The sequence below is a fragment of the Nycticebus coucang genome, chromosome 5 (assembly GCF_027406575.1).
Source record: "Nycticebus coucang isolate mNycCou1 chromosome 5, mNycCou1.pri, whole genome shotgun sequence".
In the NCBI taxonomy this organism is placed as follows: Eukaryota; Metazoa; Chordata; class Mammalia; order Primates; family Lorisidae; genus Nycticebus; species Nycticebus coucang.
The window spans coordinates 31,771,439-31,793,803 of record NC_069784.1 but is presented as its reverse complement, the minus strand read 5'-3'; the positions used below and the strand labels follow the sequence as shown (position 1 = coordinate 31,793,803).

General features: G+C 36.4%; 1 protein-coding gene across 1 annotated transcript in view; it reads right to left on the bottom strand.

The window, feature by feature from the left end:
* The window catches only part of SLC30A7 (solute carrier family 30 member 7), a 72,720-nt gene that overhangs the window by 8,100 nt on the left and 42,255 nt on the right, over nt 1–22,365 (bottom strand). The window contains exons 9-10 of the mRNA XM_053591578.1: nt 12,412–12,502; nt 8,010–8,159 (exon numbers count right to left, since the gene is read on the bottom strand). Of these exons, the coding sequence (XP_053447553.1) occupies nt 8,010–8,159; nt 12,412–12,502 (241 nt within the window). The remainder of the gene's footprint in view (nt 1–8,009; nt 8,160–12,411; nt 12,503–22,365) is intronic.

Sequence of the window (22,365 nt, the reverse complement as noted above, 5' to 3'; positions counted from 1 at the left end):
TTTGCCTTATTAAAAAAAAAAGGGCAGCTAGGTGCAGTGGCTTTCACCTGTAATCCCAGCTACTGGGGGAGGGAGGGTGAGGTCAGCAGGAAGACCACTCAGGTACTTTATAGGGAGACTCCCAGCACGTTAAAAAAAGCCTTCCTATGTTTTACATAAATTCAGATTTATGTAAAATATAATTTAATAGCATCCTCTGTAGTTAAGATACTTGTAGCGGAAAAAAGGCAGAACTTAGTATCTGTATGTTCTTGAGCTAAAAATTAAAACAAATCTCACTTTTTCTCATTTTAAAAGTGCTGATAAATACCATCCCTATTAATCTCATCATGGCATCCAATATTCATCCAATATTTGACAAATATTGAATAAATCCTTGCTAAATACAAGGTACTATTATAGAATACTGCTGTAAACACTTGTATTTGATTATGGTTATATGATTTGACATATGCAATCCAAATGACCCCGGAAATAACTATACTTAGGAACTCTTTTGCAAAATTATTGCATAACTAACCTTAAGCGAAAATAACTACCCAAATTGTCTTAATTTCTCTTCTCTTTCAATTAAATTGTTAATGAAAGTAAAACGGGCAAAATGATTTGGGCTCCTTTTGTCTCTGCCATTTTCCTAAGTGCAGCCCTAACGCAGTGAGGATGGTAATAAAAAATAAAGTAGCCCAAGGCAATAAAAAGAAAAACAAAAAGAAAAAAGGAAAAACAAAGAGGCTAGGTAAATCGTATTTGCATAATCACCAGTTAATTACTCAAGCTGATATCTTCCCCTGAGGGGCACAGCTTGCCACAAAAGCTCAGTCTAACAGCAAAAAAAGTCATTTTGCTTCCTCCATCTGTCCTGATGGGACAGCTTCAAGTCTTCCAGCTTCCCATTTTCCTTTTTTCAATTTCCTTCAAAGTAGAGAGAAAAGCAGTATTTCCAAAGAACCCTCTAGTAAGTCACCTGCTCACTGAGTGAAAAACAGGTTTTCTAAAGTTTATTCTCATTACAAAGATGTGACAGATATGCCAGCAGATGACAACAGTGCTCAGGGCCATCAAATATTCTACCACTGGAATGATACCAGGAGGCTGAGGCCGTCTGGGAGAGCCTTAAGAAGTGAAAACCACATAACACTAATTGTGTATCCTGAGAATCATGTACAAACTATACTTCAGTCAACATTTTTTAAACTGGGAAAAACAACTAGTTTTTAAAACATTTACATGCTCCTAAGAAAATAAATGTTAACCTGGTTCCACAGGCTTAGATTGTCTTCAAAAAATATTCATTATTGTTGAACAAATAAGTAAAAAAAAGTTAGAAAAACAAATAGGAGTATGATTATAGAAATTTATTGGTTTAGTTATATTCTCTACCAATCAAAAACCACAGAAATATTCTACTTTAGTTTTTGACTGGTGGACACACAATACTTTTTCTTTTTTTTTTTTTGATACAGTCTCCTGGGTGGCGCCTGTGGCTCGTGAGTAGGGTGCCGGCCCCATATACCAATGGTGGTGGGTTCAAACCCAGCCCCAGCCAAACTGCAACAAAAACATAGCTGGGCATTGTGCAAGCGCCTGTAGCCCCAGCTACTTGGGAGGCTGAGGCAGGGGAATCGCCTAAGCCCAGGAGTTGGAGGTTGCTGTGAGCTGTGACGCCACAGCACTCTACCAAGGGTGATAAAGTGAGACTCTGTCTCTAAAAAAAAAAGAGAGACAGAGTCTCATTTTGTCACCCTTGATAGAGTGCCAGGCATTATAGCTCACAGCAACCTCAAACTCTTGGGCTTAAGTGATTCTATTGCCTCAGCCTCCTGAGTAGCTGGAACTACAGGTGCCCACCACAACACCAGGCTATTTTTAGAGTCAAGGTCTTAGTCTTGCTCAGGCAGATCTCAACTCCTGAGCTCAAGCAATCTACCTATCTTGGCCTCCCAGAATTCCAGGATTATAAGAATGAGCCACCACACTCATCCTGTAATACTAATCTTTATCCTTTAAAATGAAGTCTTACTCTTCCATGTGAAAGAGCTAAATCACTTCAGAGCTAGCAAAATTGAGAGTAAATGTGACTAAAGGGAATAACAATAACTTGGGTCTGGGTTTTCTACTCTGTAAATTATATTGTGAGGCTTGATTAAAAAGTTTAGGTACCTTTCACTGTGCTTGGCACATGGTGGGCTCAGTAAGTGCTAGCTGCTCCTACTGTTATCTCCAGCACTTAAACTACGTGGATCAACTAAAAACAAGCCGAGAAGTCTACTGGCCTCACACGTTGTGGCTGTTCACACCAACCCCAAGGAGGCTGGATTCTAGTAGACTTTAGGTACATATGACGAAAAGGTGGATAAGGAAAAAGTGCACCGTGAGCAAGCAGAGTTAACACATAAGGAAGATTAAAGCTCTCTACAAAAAGGGAAAATAAATAGGGATGGTAGAAAAAATAGTAACCCACCTGGAAAAGAGCGGCTACCTTCTCCCCCTCCAACCCGCACCCTCAAGCAGACATAACAAGGCGTGCTGAAAGACAAGAAGGAACTATGGACTCAGGAGAAGGATGGAGGTGGGGGGTTTCTGACACTTGGGAGCTCCCATTTGGGCTTGTGTGGAGGCTTTGTGGTTCCTTCCTGGGTATTAGTGTTCACTTCTCTTTTCAGGCTAGAGAACAGAGCACACAAAGCTGAAGCAGGAAGCCGGGGCTTAAGACTTAATAGGCAGAAAAGAGAAAGGCAGAAGAGTAGAAAAGATGGCAGAGAAAAAGGCAGGCAGAAGTTCTGTGTCAGGGAGTAAATACAATATTACGTACGTAGCAGGCTTGACTGTCTCTCTTTTTGTTTTGTTTTTTTTTTTTGAGATGGAGTCTCCCTTTGTCACCCTCAGTAGAGTGCCGTGATGTCACAAACTCTAGGACTCTAGGACTCAAACGATTCTCTTGCCTCAGCCCCTCCCGTAGCTGGGACTACAGGCACCCGCCACAACGCCCGGCTATTTTTAGAGACAGTCTCACTCTGGCTCAGGCTGGTCTGGAACCTATGAGCTCAGGTGGCTTCCCAGGGTGCTACGGTTACAGGCATGAGCCACCGCGCCCGGCTTGACTGTCTTTTGTACTTTGTAGAGGGTAATGAACTCCAAGCACAACTAGAATTTTTTAAATGTGTTTTCTTCAGATATTATTTCTAACAAAACAAAAATGTTACAATTGTGAAGTGTGTTATTAAAAATAATTAACAGATGATATTGGCCAGTTTATCTTTTTTTTTTTTTTTAAACAGAATCTCAAGCCATTGCCCTGCTAAGTGCTGTGGCATCACTGCTCATAGCAACCTCAGACTCTTAGGCTTAAGTGATTCTCTTACCTCAACCTCCCAAGTAGTTGGGAGTACAGGGCCCACCACAATGCCCAGCTGCTTTTTGTTGCAGTTCTCATTGTTGCTTAGCTGGCCTGGGCCAGGTTCGAACCCACCAGCCTCGGTATACGTGACTGGTGCTGTAACCACTGTGTGATATTGGCCAGTTTAAAAAAAAAAAAATACCAAATATTAAATTGCCTTCCTAATCCAGTATCTCTACTAAATAAACACACAAAATTTTCCTTCTTCACTACTTGCAAACGATAATTCAGTTTTTAAAAAACTAACGCTAGGAGAAAAGGGAAGAGAGGACCATGTTCTATGCCAACAGCAAACAAACCTTATAGTTTCAGAACTGCATTATCACTTAATCCCAAAAGAATCTAAATACTAAGTGACTTGCAGTATGTATTAGTCTATATTTATACACAACAAGTCATCTTAATCTTTAGCAGTTAAAGATTAATTGGGAACTCTGGAAAATGAGATTAAAAAGGATAATACCTAATATACGGATCTAAAATATTTAGTCACAAGGCTATAGTTTTATAAATAAAAGAGAAAGTTATAATCCTTAACCTTTTGATGTTGGTCTTTTCAGTTTAAAGTCATCTTCATATAAGTTTTAACAAGAACAATTTTAACCAAAAACTATTACTTAAATTCTAACTTAAGATCAGCTATAAGAAAGATGCCTATAAATGTAATAAATGAAAAGATATTAACTTATTGTTGGAAAAAATCCTTCTTTTGCATTTTGGAACTATGGCTACCAGTGTTTTAAATCTTTCTACAAGAAATATCCCTAAAACATTAGTGTGATTTTTGTTTTTCTCAAAAACAGAGCAATTTAAGGCCGGGCACAGTGGCTCATGCCTGTAATCCTAGCACTCTGGGAGGCCAAGGCAGGTGGATTGTCTGAGCTCAGAACCTCAAGATCAGCCTGAGCAAGAGCAAACCCCATCTCTAAAAAAACACCCGGGCGTTGTGGTTGGCACCTGTAGTCCCAGCTACTTGGGAGGCTGAGGCAAGAGAATCACTTATGCCCAAGAGTTTGAGGTTGGTGTGAGCTGTGACTCCACGGCACTCTACCAAGGGCAACAAAGTAAGACTCTATCTCAAAAAAAAAAAAAAAAAAAAGGAGCAATTTAAGTTTTTTTTATCTGTGATAAGTAGAAGTTATAAATGAGATATGATTTTAAAATAAAAAATTAATTAAATTTTACATTCCATGAAATGAAATGAAAATGTTCCACAAGACCTGGTATACACTCTTAGCATAAGGACATATATTACTAGGGTATAAGAAGAAAAGGAAATAAATTAATAAAAAAATGTCAATTTTGCGTATGTCCGAACTAAAACAGTGATTTAAAACAATTTTAAAACCATTACATGTAGGAATGAAAGACACTTCCCACCCCAGGAAAAAGTGTATTCAGCCACTTTCACCACAAGCCTCAAAGAATCCCTGGTCTCTGCAATGAATAAAAGAAAGTTGACTTGACTTTAGGTTGATAAAAAGACTTAAAATATTTTTCAGGGTTTAAAATATGCAAAGCTCAAATGCAGTTTCCAAAACCAAAGCAGCAGCTGAATAAACTTTCAACTTCAGCTATTTAAAAGCCAAAATTTCTAAGGTTACCAGAAGAACCTCCCTCCACCTACTTGAATGACAACTTCAGCAGTTCCGAAGCACAGACACAGCTGTTCGTACAACTCTAACCTAGAAATTGCATTTGTTTTCAGAAAGAAAATTGTGCTGAAGTCTTAGGAGAATATGGGGTATCCTAGAAGTCAATAGAAGTTCACACTATGAGCATGGCATAACTGAGAGAAAATACAGGGTGAAAGAGAGAAAAAAGTCCTGGAAATAGGGAAAAGAAAGGTTACTGCTGGCCTCCATTTTTGTCCCTAAAGCATGTAGGAGGCATGGGAAGGATTCAGACATGCCATGACGGTCTGGCCTGCTTCTTTATGAAATTCATTATGATACTGACTTACAGCATTTGTTACGAAAGAGATCTAGTTGTTAAATTTCTGGAATAAGTGTTACCAATATATTGTTTTATAGTAAAGTCTTGATTACATGTAAGTTTAGGATTAGTCCTAATTACACATAAGATTATTTCATTAATTTATTCCAAAAGCAGTAACTGCACATTTCTCTTTATTAAAGGAGCAAGATTCTGTATCTCATTAAGATCGTTTTTGTAGCTGTGGTTTAAAAAGATCAGTGGGAACCCAATAATATTTTTCTATACTCAGCATATGTAAAGATGGTTTTGGTCAAATACAGTTTTAAGAATTTGTTATCCAAGAAATGTACTATACACATATAGTATTCTATGCATTGGAAACGCAAAATCATGATATATGGTAAAACTTGGAAACAAATACAGTTCATACAAGGTGAAAATGCATATCACAAGATAAAGTAATTCTGTTTTGAGGGACTTCTAAGGCTTCAGAGAAAAAGTAACAATTGAATTGATTAGAGTTGGCATTTTCTCCCATACGGAAAAGTAAACAGTCTGGAACATCTGACACCTAAAAGTACACGGCAATTAAAAGTAGGAAAGAGATTTGTAAAGTCAATTTAAAGTGTGCTAGAACAAAAAAAAAATAGCCAGGCAGTGTGGCAGGTGCCTGTAAAAAAATAAATAAATAATAAAGTGTGCTAGAAAGTTTGGACTTTATCCTGGTGGCATTGAGAAGCCACAAAGGTTTTTATTTTCCAACTTTCTTTGGAAAATTTTAAAGTCCAAAGAATAGTACAAAAATACCTAAATACTCATTTTATACATCTACCAATTGTTAACATTTTGGGATCTTTGCTTTATCTCTCTCTCTATATGTTTCATCTATAATATTTTTATTTCTGACAAAATATTCGAAGCTTAGATCCTTTGATACTTTACCATTAAGTCTTTTAGCACGTATCTCTTAAGAATAAGAATGTTCTTCTATAACCATAATATCATTATCACCTCCAAGAAATATAACACCTATACAATCATATGATTTACTTTGTATCATACAGTCTACCTTCAAATTTGCTTGATTACCCAATACTTTCCTTTGTGGCTATTTCGCCCCCCCACCCCCCACCCCCAGTCCAAGATCCAACCAAGGATCACACATTGCATTTAACTGTGAAGTCTCCTTTAACCTAGAATTGTTCCCCACCTTTTTGTTCTTTCATGAACATTAACACTTTTTACGAATCCATAAGCTAGATTTCTCTGCTTACAATTAGATTCTTCAAACCTTTTATCAGGAGTACCACACAGGTCACATTGTGGTATCACTTGTGGCATCACACCAGGAGGCACAGAACCTGTTTTCAACCACAGATTTTTAAGGCATGGAACCAGTTTCTTTGTTAGATTTATGCATTAGATAACGTTGGCAGCCGTGTTGGTGTCTAGGCTTTTTTGCCACATGTTTCCAGCAAACTAGGCTGAAAAAAGAATTTGTGTTCTCCCTCTCTCCTTAGATGTTATTGACATGATCTTATTTTCCCAACATATACACAACACATACCAATAGAAATCACTCTTTTTATCAGTCATATGACTATGTTAATTCATGATGACACACCTTCAACTGAGAAAATTTGGTTGCATGCACTAATTCACAATTCTAAATATACTATTAAGAAAAAAATCAACAGCATATTAAGCTATTAAATCATACAAAAAAGCTTTAACAGTCTGCTTTTAGCTAAAGTCAGTGACAAGATAGTATTATTACTCCAAATGCCATTTTAGAATTCTTGGCTCCAAATATCACCTAACATGTTTTATAAGAAGTAAAGAAAAATCTACTTTTTCTTGAAAGAACTCAAGTCAGTATGAGGACAAGTCAATACTCTTCCTTAAGAGTATTAACTAATATAAGGCTCTCCCAAATTTAAATTTGTAGTTAAAAAAAAGTACTTTTATGGTTACCTTAGTTTATAGTAGCATACGTGGGTCACTATGGAAGTTGTGGAATAGGCTGTGTTATGGTCCATTATTTCACTTACAAGAAACACAGTTGACAGCGTCCTTTCTGATTCATCTGTGCAAGTTCCAACTTGCTTGTTTTATCAATGTTGCTGGGAGGGCTTCATTTGTTTCCATCTGCGTGGATTTTACGTTTCTTGATTTTTGTGTATCTCAAAACTTTCATAATGACCCACGTATATGTTTAATATAATAGTTTTATTTGTTTATTTATTTATTTTGACACAGAGTCTAACTATGTCACCCTGGGTAGAGTGCTGTGGCGTCACAGCTCACAGCAACCTCCAACTCTTGGGCTTAAGTGATTCTCTTTCCTTTGCCTCCTAAGTAGCTGGGACTACAGGTGCCCACCACACGCCCAGCTATTTTTGTTTGTAGTTGTCATTGTTGTTTTTAGCAGGCCCAGCTGGGTTTAAACCCACCAGCCCTGCTGTATGTGGCCAGTGCTATAACCACTGAGCTACGGGCGCTGAGCCATAGTATTTTTTTTATTTTTTTCCAAAGCAATTGCATTTTACATCCTCACTATCAATACGTGAACATTTAAGTTGCTTTACATCCTCACTAGAGCCATAGTATTTTTTAAACTAGTAGATACAGTAAATTTTAAGACCCTAAAAAGAAGTCAGTAAAAAAGTCATACCTGAGTAAAGATATTATGTGTTTGGCTTAAAATCCACCTGGCATCAGTGTCTGGTGCCACTACTAATTTCAAGGTCCCAACATAAACGTCAGAACATAAAGTCCAAAAGTGCTGTTCTTGTAAACTGTAAACTCCTTGTAACTGCTGCACCTGAAATACAGAAGGAGGTATTCACATCACAGTCAGGGCAAGTATCCCCTCCCACTTAAAGAAGGTGGGGGAGTATTTCTGGATGGTGTGTATTTTGGACAAGGCAATTCTTTACTGTATATAACTATCAAAGAAACTACAGGACCTTTGTATCCCTGGGCCCCAAGGAATTAACAGACAACAGATATTCTTTCCTGAACGCTATAATAACTAAAAAAGAGGGAAGTCTCACAGTTTTCCAATGGCCACTAAGCTTTCCACAGCCCCAGGCAGAGAACCGGTCATCAAACAAACCTCTGCTCAAAGTAAAAAAGATAAAATAAAAAAAGATACAATTGAACAGCACACAAAATCACAAACAGGAATAAACACAAAAGATTTGAAAAGACATACAAGGGTTTACTACAACTACTGCAAGACTGTATCCACTTCTCACCACCTCTACTGTTGTTGGCCTAGTCCACACCAACAGCATCTCTAGTCTTCAATATTATAATTGCTTCGTAACTGGTTTAATTCACTTTGCACTGTATTCCATCTATTCTCAAAATAGCAGCCCAAGTGAGATCCTGTTATTTTGGATTAGATGCCCCCACTCCTTTGTTCAAAAGTCTTCCCAGGGCTTCCCATGTGGCGCTGAGTTAAACCAGTGCGTTAGGTGAGTCGCATGGCCCCATGCCTCGTGGATCCCTTGTTAGTCTCTTTACCTCCTCTTGCTCTCTCGTCATCAGAATCCCAGTCTCCTCACCATTCTTTTACAAGTCAGACAGGCTGCTGTTGCTGGGTACTTGCCATTACCTCTGCCAGGAGTGTTTTTCCTCCTAGATTTCTGGATGGTACACTTTGTTTGGGTCTTTACTCAAATGTCATTTTTCCAGTAAGCCTTTCTCTTGCTATCCTATCTAAAATGACAATATTTTCATTTCTACATTTCCTTGCTTGGTTTTTGTTTTTGGCCTACTGGTACCTTAAATATCTATCTATCTTGTTTTTATACTATTTCCTGTTTCCTCCAGCAGAACTTCAGTTCTATATGGTTAGGAATTCATTTATTTATTTATTTATTTGTTTATTTATTTATTTATAACAGAATCTCACTATGTTGCCCTCAGTAGAGTGCTGTGGCATCATAGTTCACGGCAACTTCAAACTCCTGGACTCAAGTGATTCTCTTGCCTCAGCCTCCTAAGTAGCTAGGACTGTCACATCACCCAGCTATTTTTTAGAGATGGGGTGAGGGGGGTCTCGTACTTGCTCAAGTTGGTCTCGAACACCTGAGCTCCAGCAATCTGCCCATGTGGGTCTACCAAAGTGCTGGGATCACAAGCGTGAGCCACTGTGCCCGCCTTTTTGTTTTGTTTTTCACATTTTGTATCTTCAGCACCTAAAACAGTGCCTGGTCCAAGGAAGAGTTTAGTAAGTAGTATATATATATCATAAATAAAAATACAATTTTGAAAATCTAGACAAAATGGATAAATTTCTGGAAATACAGAAAATGCTGTATAAAAAAAGAAAATAGGAAAGTTGCAGGACAGTTAAAAACTGAAAAGGTAACAAACCTTCCTTTTAAAAAAGCCCCAGACTACAAAACTTTCAAGGAATAGATAACTTGTTAATTTTTCCAGAAAAATAGAAAATAGTTGCTACCTTATAAGAAAGTCAGTAAATCATAAAGTCAATCTCTACGAATCAAATAAGCTAAATTCAACAGCATATTTAAAAAAAAAAATCTTAAAATCTTAACACAAACCTTAAATGGGTGACACTTCTCTTTCTCCATCTCAAAAGCCTAGTTTATAGCTCTTGTAGCCTTCTAACCTTTCTGCATAATTAAACTGCCTTACAAGTTACAGAGAAAATAGAAGCTTGCAGAAAATCTTTCATCCAATACCATTAAATCTTCCAGACGACCCTTACCGATGTTGGTCCTTTTTGCCTTCCCACAGGGGATGCTGTATCCCTGTTCCTGTCTGCAACTAATTTTTCCTTTGTGCCTTGGGTTCTATTCCTTCTCACCTCAATAACTCCATTCCTTTAATAATCTTCTTCACTACCATACCATTCATGTCTTCCTCTTAATTGGACTGTTCCTGCCAGTAACACACATGTTCTAGAAATGTGATGTCCAATACAAAAGGCACTAGACACAAGTGGTTATTCAAAAAAATCAGTTACACTAGCCACATGTGGCTCCCAAAGTGCTGGGATCTATATGTGGGGCTGGGCACAATGGCTCATGCCTGTAATCCCAACACTTTGGGAGGCCAAAGCAAAAGGACTGCTTGAGGCCAGGAGCTTATGACCAGCCTAGGCAACATAGTTAAGACTTCCATCTCTACAAAAAAAAAAATTAAAAAATTAGCCAGTATTCACCTATAGTGCTAGATACTTGCAAGGCTGGGGTGGTAGGATCGCTTGAGCCCAAGAGTTTGAGGCTGCAGTGAGCTATGATCGTGCCAGTGCACTCTAGCTAAAACTATACTGTCCCCCCCCCCCCAAAATGTGCAGATTATAGAACATTTCCATTATCAGGAAATTTCCATAGAATAATATTGTTTTAAAATATCCTATTTTCAAAACAAATACTCTCTTTGCTGAGATGTCTTCTGCTCCTGATACAACATCCATATTCAGGCTATCAACTCATTTCTTTGTTCCCTTTAACAATAACGCTGTCCCTACTTCCTCAATGCATTTTCTACTTAATTCTCTTAAATCATGCTCTCCTTTCCAACATGCCAGTGAACCTGCTCTTATCAAGGTCACAAATGATGTTCATGAAGCCAATCAATGATTGCTTCTCTGTTCCTACCTTGCTTGATACCACAGAAATATGTGACGTCTCTTTCCTCAACTGCCATCCCATGCTCTTTTTATTTTCTAGATCCCTCACTTGATTTCCCACCTGTGCTATAAATCTTAAGTTGAAATTAGAGCTAAGAGAATAGCACTATAACCTCTCTCAAGGTAATCTCATATAATATTAATGTTTTAGATGCTACTCATACACTGATGACTCAGAACTCTTTGTAGTTGTATTCTGTCCCTAAAACTCAAGAACTGCATATCTGACTACTTAATTAACATTTTTCCTATAAATATAATAGGCATTTCAATTTTTATATATCCAGAACAGAACTCTTTGTTTGGGAGATTTTATGTCCTCAAACCTGTTCCAACTCAGCCTCAGTCTTAACAAGTAGCATTACTATCTACAAAATTGTGAACCAACACTTTTTCCCCCTCTGTCAATGTAATCTACCCCCTAAACATAAAAATAACCCAAATGTATATTCACCTCCATCTTCTCTGCTACAATTAGTCTAAGCCACCATTTTTTTCATTTAGATGCTAACAGCCTCATAATTGATTTTCTTTCCTTTCATTCTCCATAGAATTTGTACTCCACACAGCAAACAAAATAATCTTTTAAAAACATAGGCTTTATGACATTTCCCTTACCTAAAAGCTTTCCAATCCTTCACTGACTTAGAATTAAATCTAAGCCTCTTAGTATGACCACGACCCCTATATGATCTGGCCCCTTCCACCCTCTCCAGCCTTTCAAGCCACTCTTCCCTTTATTTATTATGCTTCAGCCACTACAGCCTTTTTTTGTGTTCTTCAAAAACACTAAATTAGTTCCAGCCACAGCACTTTTACATTAGCATTTTCCTTTGCCTGGAACATTCTTCTCTAGGATTTTCCTACGGTTAGCTCCTTATTGCCAAGGTTCCAATCTCCTTGAATACAACTCCTCAGTGAATCTTTTGGAGCTATCTATGCCTATCACCTTGTATTTCAATGATAGTAATTATCACGGATATTATCCTATTTATCAATTTATTATTTACTGCTTGAGTTTCTCCATAGATTGTAAGCTCCATGAGAACAAAGACACACATGTCTTATTTACCATTACATCCCAGTCCCTTAGAAGTGTCCCTGGCACGGAGTGGGAGCTCAAAAAATACAAGTGTATACATTGCTTACATCATTCACTATCCACGTTCTATATTTTAAAATAACTACTCAATTTCTAGATGAGGACGATTTCTACCATATTTTCTTTTGTAAAGTTTAATATTCTCCAAGATTTTATTCTGGTTTGGATAAATGGCATTCATGGTCTGCATGTTGGAAGAAATATTCAATTATACACATATGCTACCCATATTTGTGAAAGCTGAAAACCCTAACAGTTTGGAAACAACATAAAATCCAATGGTTTGGAAGGTTGGAAACTTACCCTCTGATAGCACTGAGGCAGAGTATTTTCTAATGTAGGAGGAGTTCTCTGCATTAATATTCCAACAGACTCTCTTAAAAGAGGAATAACACTAAGAAAAGAAAGACAATACATTTATTAAAACCACATCCTGACAATTCCATCCTGCAAGAAAGTATTATACTTCTCCATAGTAAAATGAGATATATCAGAATAATACAAGGAAAAAAAAGGATGATGTTTCAAATTTTCCATGTGATCAATTTGCTATTTAATGTGAAAGTAAAAAAAACTAGAAAAAATTTATCATTGCATGAAAGACTAAAGTCACAAAACCTAATAATATTGGATCATCTAAAAATTTTAACATAGTACATGTTGAACTATTATTTAAAATGTAACTCCATATGTTCAGAACCTTCCAAGGAATCACAGATAATTATGCTGACTGGCCTTTAATATTTATCAAATATTTGTATGCATTTATCTGAATGGTAGTGATAAGCAAAATACAAAATAATTAATATATCCATTTATTTATCTAATATTCCTCAAACCTGATTACCAGTCATCTTTCCTTATTTATAAAATACAGAAGCCTGGCTACAAACCACAGATGTGGTCAACTCAGCACCTCTAAGGATGAGACCTAAAAACCTATATGTTTTGATGTAGTTAGTCCTCAATCTGTGTTTACAACTATTGCTTTAGGCTATTTGGATGATTAAATGTACATAAAAGAATTACTCATGCAACAGCAAGGGTATTTCTAACTAGCTACACATCCAATTCACCTGAGAGTCTTGTTTTGATTTCATTTCTGACATACTGAAGCAGAATCTTTGAAGAAATGTCCAGGCATATGTGTTTGAAAAGCTCTCCAAGTGATTCCAATATGTCAGGGTGGTAATGCACTATTCTACTACTTGAAGTAGAGTAAAAGGAGAGATCAGAAATAGCTTTATTACACTTAATAGTTTAAACCAATCTCACTTCAAAACTTGTAAAACGCAGTCAGGTGCAGTGGCTCACGCCTATAATTCTAGCACTCTGGAAGACTGAGGCAGGTGGACTGCCTGAGCTCAGGAGTTCGAGAACAGCCTGAGCAAGAGCGAGACCCCGTCTCTACAAATAGATAAACTATTTTGGAAGTTTGCTATAGCAGGCACCTGTAGTCCCAGCTACTGGGGAGGCTGAAGGAAGAGGATCCTTTGAGCCCAAGAGTTTGAGGTTGCTGTGAGTTATGATGCCGCTGCACTCTACCCAGAGCCATAGAGTGTGACTCTGTCTCAACAAAACAAAAAACAAAAACCCCAAAACTTATAGCATCTCAAAATTTTCAAAGTATTATAAAACTTTGCCTGACAATAACTGTAGGAGATTCAAATAAAAGGAACCTCACCTTTCAAGGAAGGTGGCACAGGAAGAGTGCTACCCATCTTAGGCTGTGCTTCCTGACCCCAAACTGTCTGCTACACTATGAAATGTCCTCTCTGAGGGCCTATAAAAAATCATTGATACCTATGGTATCACTACATCACACGACAATCAGCAGCTGTGTCTGAAAGCTGCTTTAAGGCAGGGATTGTGTCTTGTTTGTTTTGGTGCATCTCAAACAGTGTTTGGTAAATAGATGTTTACGGAACAAAGTTACAGCTGAATCCATTAAACATAATTAATTTATATATTTATTTATTTAATTATTTTTTGTGTGTGTGGTTTTTTTTGGCCGGGGCTGGGTTTGAACCCACCACCTCCGGTATATGGGACCAGCGCCCTACTCCTTGAGCCACAGCGCCACCCAATTTATATATTTGAAAAGTATATTTAAGACCAGAGATCAATATTAAATCTTGCATAATGTCTGAGGTTATTAACAGGAAAAAGCACCCTGAAGACAACAAAGGCACAGGAACTCAAGTAGCAGCAGTGAATGCCTCAGTGAAGGAAGAAAAACACGAGCAAAAGAAGGCCATTAAACAATAAAAATAATGTTTGAAGCCTCCCAGTGTACTATCACAGGAGGATTAAAGCCAGCCTGGAAAAGGTTAGAAGAAAAAAATGGATGGTAAACAACTGTAAGTAAAGAATTTTGAACAGTAAAAAATATTGGTTCTTTACCTAAACTGAAGAGTGGGGTCCGGTTCTACCTATTGTGCTGTTGTAGGAATAGACTCCCTTGCTTTACAAAACAGGAAAATAAAAACTATCTGATAGGAGACTAAAAAGGTACAGTCCAAACATCACCACATTGTTCTTTACTCTCTCCATGCTTACTTCTTGGGAAAAAGAATCTGTTACAGAATTTCTTAATATACAGAGCTTAAAATTTTTTTTTTAATTTATTTATTTATTATTATTATTTTTTTTATTGTTGGGGATTCATTGAGGGTACAATAAGCCAGTTACACTGATTGCAATTGTCAGGTAAAGTCCCTCTTGCAATCATGTCTTGCCCCCATAAAGTGTGACACACACCAAGGCCCCATCCCCCTCCCTCCATCCCTCTTTCTGCTTCCCCCCCCCATAACCTTAATTGTCATTAATTGTCCTCATATCAAGATTGAGTACATAGGATTCATGCTTCTCCATTTTTGTGATGCTTTACTAAGAATAATGTCTTCCACTTCCATCCAGGTCAGAGCTTAAAATTTTTAAATTTTTTACTTTCCTTACTATACTTCCTGGAAAATGAAGTATAAAAATAGCTCTCCATGAATTATTTGAGAATAAGAAAAAACATCTTTTTTCTACCTATGTGCCTTCTAAATTTAGGTATTTTGCTAATTTGTTCTTTAATCTTCTCCTTGGGAACTGGTAATTATGTCTAGATATATGAAGCAGAAATCACACTCAATGAAAATCATGACGCCTGGGTTCTAATTCTAATTAAATAGGTTTTGGGAAATCCTATAACTTTCCAGAGCATCAGATTGCTTACCTACAAAATGGAACAGATTAAGTATCCAGGCAATTTCTTCTATATTTAATATATTTTTAAATCAATAATAAAATTAGTTAAATTGTAAGGAATACTACAGGGAGAATATGTTTGGAAATGAAAGAAAATGTAAATATTTTTTACATATAGGGAGGTGGTCAACTATGGTATAGTAAGAAAAAAAGGACAGTGCAACCAAGTGACACGTAACATACACCTGGCGAACCGATTTATGATTTACTCCACCACCCGTTAGGTAATCCTACAAATTGACTTTAGTAAGCAATCAACAAAAAGCAAGCACCTCCCAAGGTATGTTCACATGTTTGACGTGAAGTTTTCTAGAACCAAATGGGACCTTACTCTGGAGTTGTGGAAACAGAAGCCGAGAGCACCAAAGTAACTTCCCTAGGACACACTAATGAGCAGAACTAGGGTATCAGACCAGGTCTTCTGACTCCACGCTCACTTTCGAGAAGTTTAAGTCAACAAACCTTTATCATATGCCTATCATGTATCAAGCAAGTGCCGGATGCTGGAAATAAAAAGATAAATAATACACAATGCCTTAAATCAAAGAAAGTCATAACTCTGTGTTTAAAAGCCGACAGTTGCAGCAGAATGTTTATCTCAGCTCAATTCATAATTGCCAAGTTGTGGAAGCAACCCAAATGCCCATCAACCCATGAATGGAATAACAAACTGTGGCATATGCATACCATGAAATAAGATTTAATATACAAATTCTCAATATAGATATATTTATATTTTCATTATTATGCATAATAATAAATAGATGATCTTTAGGTGTTTAAGGACCTTTTTTCCCCTTTCCTCTGAATAGTCTTTTTAAGTTTTGGGTTCTTGTTCAATTCCTCTCAATTTCTAGGAATTATTTTTATATCAAGTATGTTGATTAATTTGAGTTCTATTCAGCCATAAGAAAAGATGGAGACTTTACATCTTCTATGTTTACCTGGATGGAGCTGAAACACATTCTTCTTAGAAAAGTATCTCAAAAATGGAAAAAAAAATATCCAATGTACCCAATACTAATATGAATATATAAACAACTACATACCCATACAAATGATAAAACATGAATATAGTCTAGCAAGGGGGAAAGGTGGAGGGACTGGGGGGGTGGGGGGAGTGGAGGGTGATTGGCAGGAGGAGGGAGGACAATTGGCCAGATCTCACCTAATGTGCACAATGTGAGGGTGTTCAGCAGGCCCCCTGGGTGAAGGGCTCCTCCACAACTTGAACTTTACCTTGGAAGGGAGAACAATTTAACCCCCAAATTTGTACCCTTATATTAATTTGAAATAGAAAAAATAAAGCCTATAGAGATGGCAATGGAAATCAAGCAACAAACCTACTTAGGACCCATCATTTACAAGGCGGCATATATGAATGTATAGCAATTATAGATTATGCCAATATCCGTTTTCATTTTTCATTAACTTGCAGTGAATGGTTTTCTTTATTGATATACTGATAACTTATTTTTAAATATGTCTTCAAAAATAAAAGGGAGGGAAAAGGAAAAGAAGAGAGCACAGACTCAACTGCAACAGAAGCTGCACAGTATAGGCAAAGAAATTACTTAAGCAATAGAACTGAGACATCTTTTCTAAACCACTTTTAAAATATCTACTGTTTGTTTTAGAATGCTTAGGCTTAGTCTAACCCTCCCGCCCCCCAGAGAGCTAAAACACAATTAGTAAGAGATGGTGAGTCCTATCTGTAATGATTCTTGAGGGGATTGGCCTTCAAACACTAGGGACATTCACTAGGCCGTCCCACAGGCTCTTAATAAGTCACTCAGAAGAACTATCTAGAGACTTATCCAAATCTTTGTTCAAATTTATATTGTACATTCCATGTGTGCAGCCTCCCAAAGTATGCTACTCTTTGACATCCACTTTTGTAAGAAAGAATCCAACACTTTCCCTTTTCTCCTAAAATTCACTTTCACATGAGACCTTTAGTTTAAGGATGCTAGAATTGATAAAGATGTTCCATGATCACAGATAATGCCTTATTAGAATTAAAAAGGGATTTAAAAATCCCAAATGTTAACAATCAAGAACCATATGGAGATAAACATTTTAATAAAATTAATGTTTGAAGCAAATATTCATTTTAGAATAACTAAATAAAAGATATAACTGATATAAGGAAATAAAATAGTACTTTTTTTAAAGTAAAGGTCAATTATGGGTTTTTACTGATTTGGCTATACTATGAAATTTGGAATGGTTGCTTACTTAGGTTAAATTTTAATAAAATGTTCACATTCAACAGCAGCAAGCATTTCAACAAAGCAAATGAATATGTCATAATCATTTTCTCCAATAGCACTTTTAAAATAATGTAAGAATTTCAGTTGCAGGAGCCATAACTATTTCATAAAACTTTGATGGGCGGAGAAGTACCTGCTAAATCACATGGTGAGATGTGATTTAGAAGCAAGGTCAATTCCTATAATAATTTCAAGAGTTATAAAAATGTAAAAGAAACCTGCAGAAACTCTAGTTTTTGACTTTTAAAATTGTGTTGAGCTCAGGAGTTTGTGCCCATATTTTTCTGATTAACTATCGTAATGGGGAATTATAAAACAGATTTCAGCATGGATCTATCTAGCCATAATGAAAGGATATGTAGAAAAAGACAAGCTTAGCAAATTCCTGACTGAGCTAAGACTTAGAGCTGTATCCAAACCCAAAAAGTAAGCATTTGGAAACAATTAGAGGTTCACTTCTGGTTGACTAACCCAATTCTAGCTTTCACAATGAAACACCATTTTCCTATCATATATAAAAGGAGATGAGTCATTAGGTATAAGTTTTCTAGTAAAATAGGGTAGGGAGTTTACCCTTCAAAAGGTGATCACAAATCAAGTTTCTAATCATAAACATAAAATTAATTTGGAGGCTTTAACCTTAAATGTTAACCAATTAAAATGAGCAACAATTCGTTATTATCCTTTACTGCCAGTAACTTTGCAAATGAAGATATTCAAATTGTACTTCAGAAGCAGCTTTCAGTGAAACAGCCTCATCATTTCAATCGCAAATAAAATTATCTAGCAGTAATTGTAAATAAACCAAAGAAAAAGGCATACATTATGAAAACTTTTGAAGAATAGACCAGTGACAATCATGTTTAACAATAAAAAATTTCAGAATGATGCCCCATGAATATATCAATGTACACAGCTATGATTTAATAAAAAAATAAATAAAAATAAAGAAAATAAAATAAAAAATTTCAGACAGTTTAAAACTGTTAACCAAATTTCAGCATAAACATCAAATAACAATTAAAACATGATTATTGTTTTATTCATTTATTATTATTCATCTTTATGAATCAGCTTATAGGCTATATCCTCTTGCATATTATCAGTACTTTTGATAATCTACAAAGAGAAAGAAAACATTTTAAAAATAAATTTGAAAGTCTGACATATGTTACGTACTCAAAAATTTTTAGTGGGGAAACCCCCCTAAAAAAAGCCAAAGAAAATTGACCCATAATTATGATACAATCTACATTTAAATGAAATATTCAGTCACATTTGCATAAATGCAATTAATCCATAGTGGTGGAAAATTACCTATTAATCTAGAATTTCATAAGCCTAGTATAGAACGAATAACCCAAAATCATACCACCTGAGATTACGAATTACTTTGTAATTATACTGAGTCTCTGAAAGCTATGGTTCAAATCAATGAACATTTACGGAGTACCTACTTTACTCAATAATGAAGAAAATCAGAAACCGTACAGTACCCCAGGAACTTGGATCCAGAATCAAGGTCACCCTTTTCCTTAAGCTTCAGGACTTAGTTACAACACCTAATATATCAGCTCTTTGAACCAAAAACAATAATGTATAATGCCAAATCAGTAAATAATTAATAATGTCTTTGTTTAGATATAGCACTTAACAGTTTTAAAAGTGCTTTCAAAAACTGTTTTCTAATTTGATCCTCACAACAACCTTAAGTAAACTTAAGAAAATGTTAGAGTCTCAGAGTATCAGATGGAGGCAAGATGGTAAGAGATCATTTTACAGATGAAAAACTGACTCAGACAGGTTCCTTATCATACACGGTGAAGAGGCAGACCTGGGGGTGCCACTGCCAAGACTAAAGCCCTCCACACACTGCAGTGAATCCAGAGTCAAGGTCAGGCCACATTCACTTTTACTCCCTGTGCTCAACACAGTGCTTGGAACATAATAAACCTTAACATAATTCTGCTGAATGTATTATTTATCTGAAAATTTCAAATGCTAGTGGAAGATTACTGGAACAGGTAGAATAGCCATCGTTTGACGTGACCTTCAGTACTTCACACTAATAGCTAAATAGCAAAATAATAAAGAGCTTCCCAATTTAGTCACATCCAAATAAGTATCTCCAATATTTATTAGAAGGCAAAGCATCATATTCTCTATTCACGAACATAGATGATAAGGAATTATATTCAAGCAGGAACAACCAGCATTCTCAATTTTCAATGTGCAATTTATTACCTTAATAAACGCTCCTATCTTCGTTTTCATGAATGAATGAAACTAAAATCAGACCAGCAATAAAAGTAAAAAATAAATCTTAAAATGAGAAGAGATAATGAATCAATGAACAAATAGGGCAGAAAGCTCCTCAAAATACACACAGCCATGAGAGAAGATTAGGCAAGAATAAATTCATGCTTTTTGCATTAAATACCGTAACATTTATATTGAAAAGCTAATGAAAGCCTGAGGAACTTTCCTGCTCCCTCTGTGACAGACAGAAAGCAGCGGCTAGGCCAGGATGGACACAGGCAGGAGAGGAAGCTCTGGAGGGAAATCTGCATTTTAAAAAGTACAGAAGTAAGGAAACAGAACCCTGTTTAGAAAAATCAGACAGAATAATAAGAGATATTTATTAAGACTATCAAAAATCAAATTAATTACCATTCAGGTAACTTCAAACATCAAAAGTTTTAGCCAGAACAAAAGGGACTTAAGGTCAGCAAGAAAGTCCAAGAGGATTAAGAATAAAGTGCTAATTAATCTCTAGGTTCGACTGGCTATTTAGGAATCTAAGATAAACTACATCTACTAGTTTAAGTAAAAAAACGGTTATAAATTTATATTTGTAAATGATGCAATCTAAATGTTGTTCAAACCTCATCATCTTCTCATGATATAGGCATAGAGCTTTGCCTCTTAATGGCTGTGTTGTTCTGAAGAAATCCAAAATCCAGGAGGGATACTGGAGAAAAGTAGAAAGGGACAATTCTGAAAGTGTAGCAACTCCTTTGCCCTAATGGGCGTAGACCCTCTCTAGGGTTTGGTTTGGACCCTGGCCCATATAATCAGGGGCAGTGGGAAGATGCACCTTTCCAAGGAGCCAAGAATTGGTGGTTCCAAAGATCTAGGGCAGACACCAATGAACTTTTTTAAAATTTTCTTTCTCTCTGTTTCCCCATTTGATGATGAATGAGCAAGAGTCAGTTAACATGAAACACGAGCACGTCACAGTAGTAAGAGAAGCCTCCATTTAAGGGGTTGGTGTCTTCTCTCTCAACCCCCTTCCTTTAGACAATCAACACTTACACTTCCTATGTGGCAGGTGCTCTTCCAGACTTTACACAAATTCATTCATGCAAAACAACCTACAAGGTAGGCATTATTATCATCCCCACTTAAAAAGTAAAAACTGAGGCATGGAGAGGCTAAGTGACTTGTCCAAGGTCAGTCACCCAAACATAAAAGCAGGATTTGAACATAAGGAGTTTGGCTCCCTGGTGATTGTTCTTAACCAATCTCTGATGAAAATGGCGTTCCTGACTCTCTCAAAGCACCTTTGCCTACAGTCATTACTCAAGAGAAGCTGAAATTCAAAGTGTATAAGAGCCCTGGACCACAGAAAGAAATAAAAAAGCCGAGGAAAATATGAACAGTAAAAATGACCTGAGCCCTTGGCAAAAGGCAGTCATAGTTAACAATGTGAAAGTTTTCCACCATCTAAGAGCTGACTGGTATAGTCAAATGACATACAGAAACAAATCCCTGACACCTAATTTCCATTTGGGGTCCATACTCAGGGCTGACTTCCAAAGCCACATGTTTGCTAGCAGCAAACCTAAGAAATAAAAAGCAAAGAAAATCCTTATTTGTTTCTACAGAATAAATTTTTTAAAATATCACTGCAAGAATATACAGTAGAACCTCTGTAAATAATTTAAGTGCAGTTTATACCTAGTGGTGGAGAGCTTGAAATTAAAAACATATAAATTAAGAGTGAACATTAAAAATGAAGAACAAAAAAGGGCTGATTTTTTGTACTTTTTAGAGCAAGTAAATTAAGAGTTTAAAAAATCTTAATAAGCTTTCCATCTTTTTGATTTACTTTTTTTAACATTTATTTTTTATATCTTTTTTATTGTTTGAGATTCATTGAGGGTACAAAGAATTAGGTTACACTGATTGCATTTGTCAGATAAAGTCCCTCTTATAATTGTGTCCCACCCCAAAAGGTGTGCCACACACTGTGACCCCCCCATTCCCTTTCTCTCCTCCCCTCTCCCCACTTGCTCATTCCCCTACCCCCCACCGATATTAGGGATGTTCTAGGTTCAGACATGTTATAAGGTAGGATGACTAAAATGATAATAGTTTAATAAATCTCACTTCTGTTATCTCCTAAATATTGACAAAGAATATATTATTCCTGAGGAAGTCTTACGAAAATTTTGTCAAACAACAGTAAAAACTTATATCTCTTACAACATCATTAAAATTTTTTTTCCTAGAATGGGGTCTTGCTATGTTGCTGGACTGGACTTAAACTCCTGAGCTCAAGCAATCTTCTTGGTTCAGCCTCCTAAGTAGCTACAACCACAGGCACCTGTCACCAAATCCAGCTCACAATGTCACTTATTTACCATATAAAGATCTTAAGTTATTACGCTTTAAGGGTATTAATTTTAAAAAGTAAATATTTTGAACAATTTCAAGATATTATCAG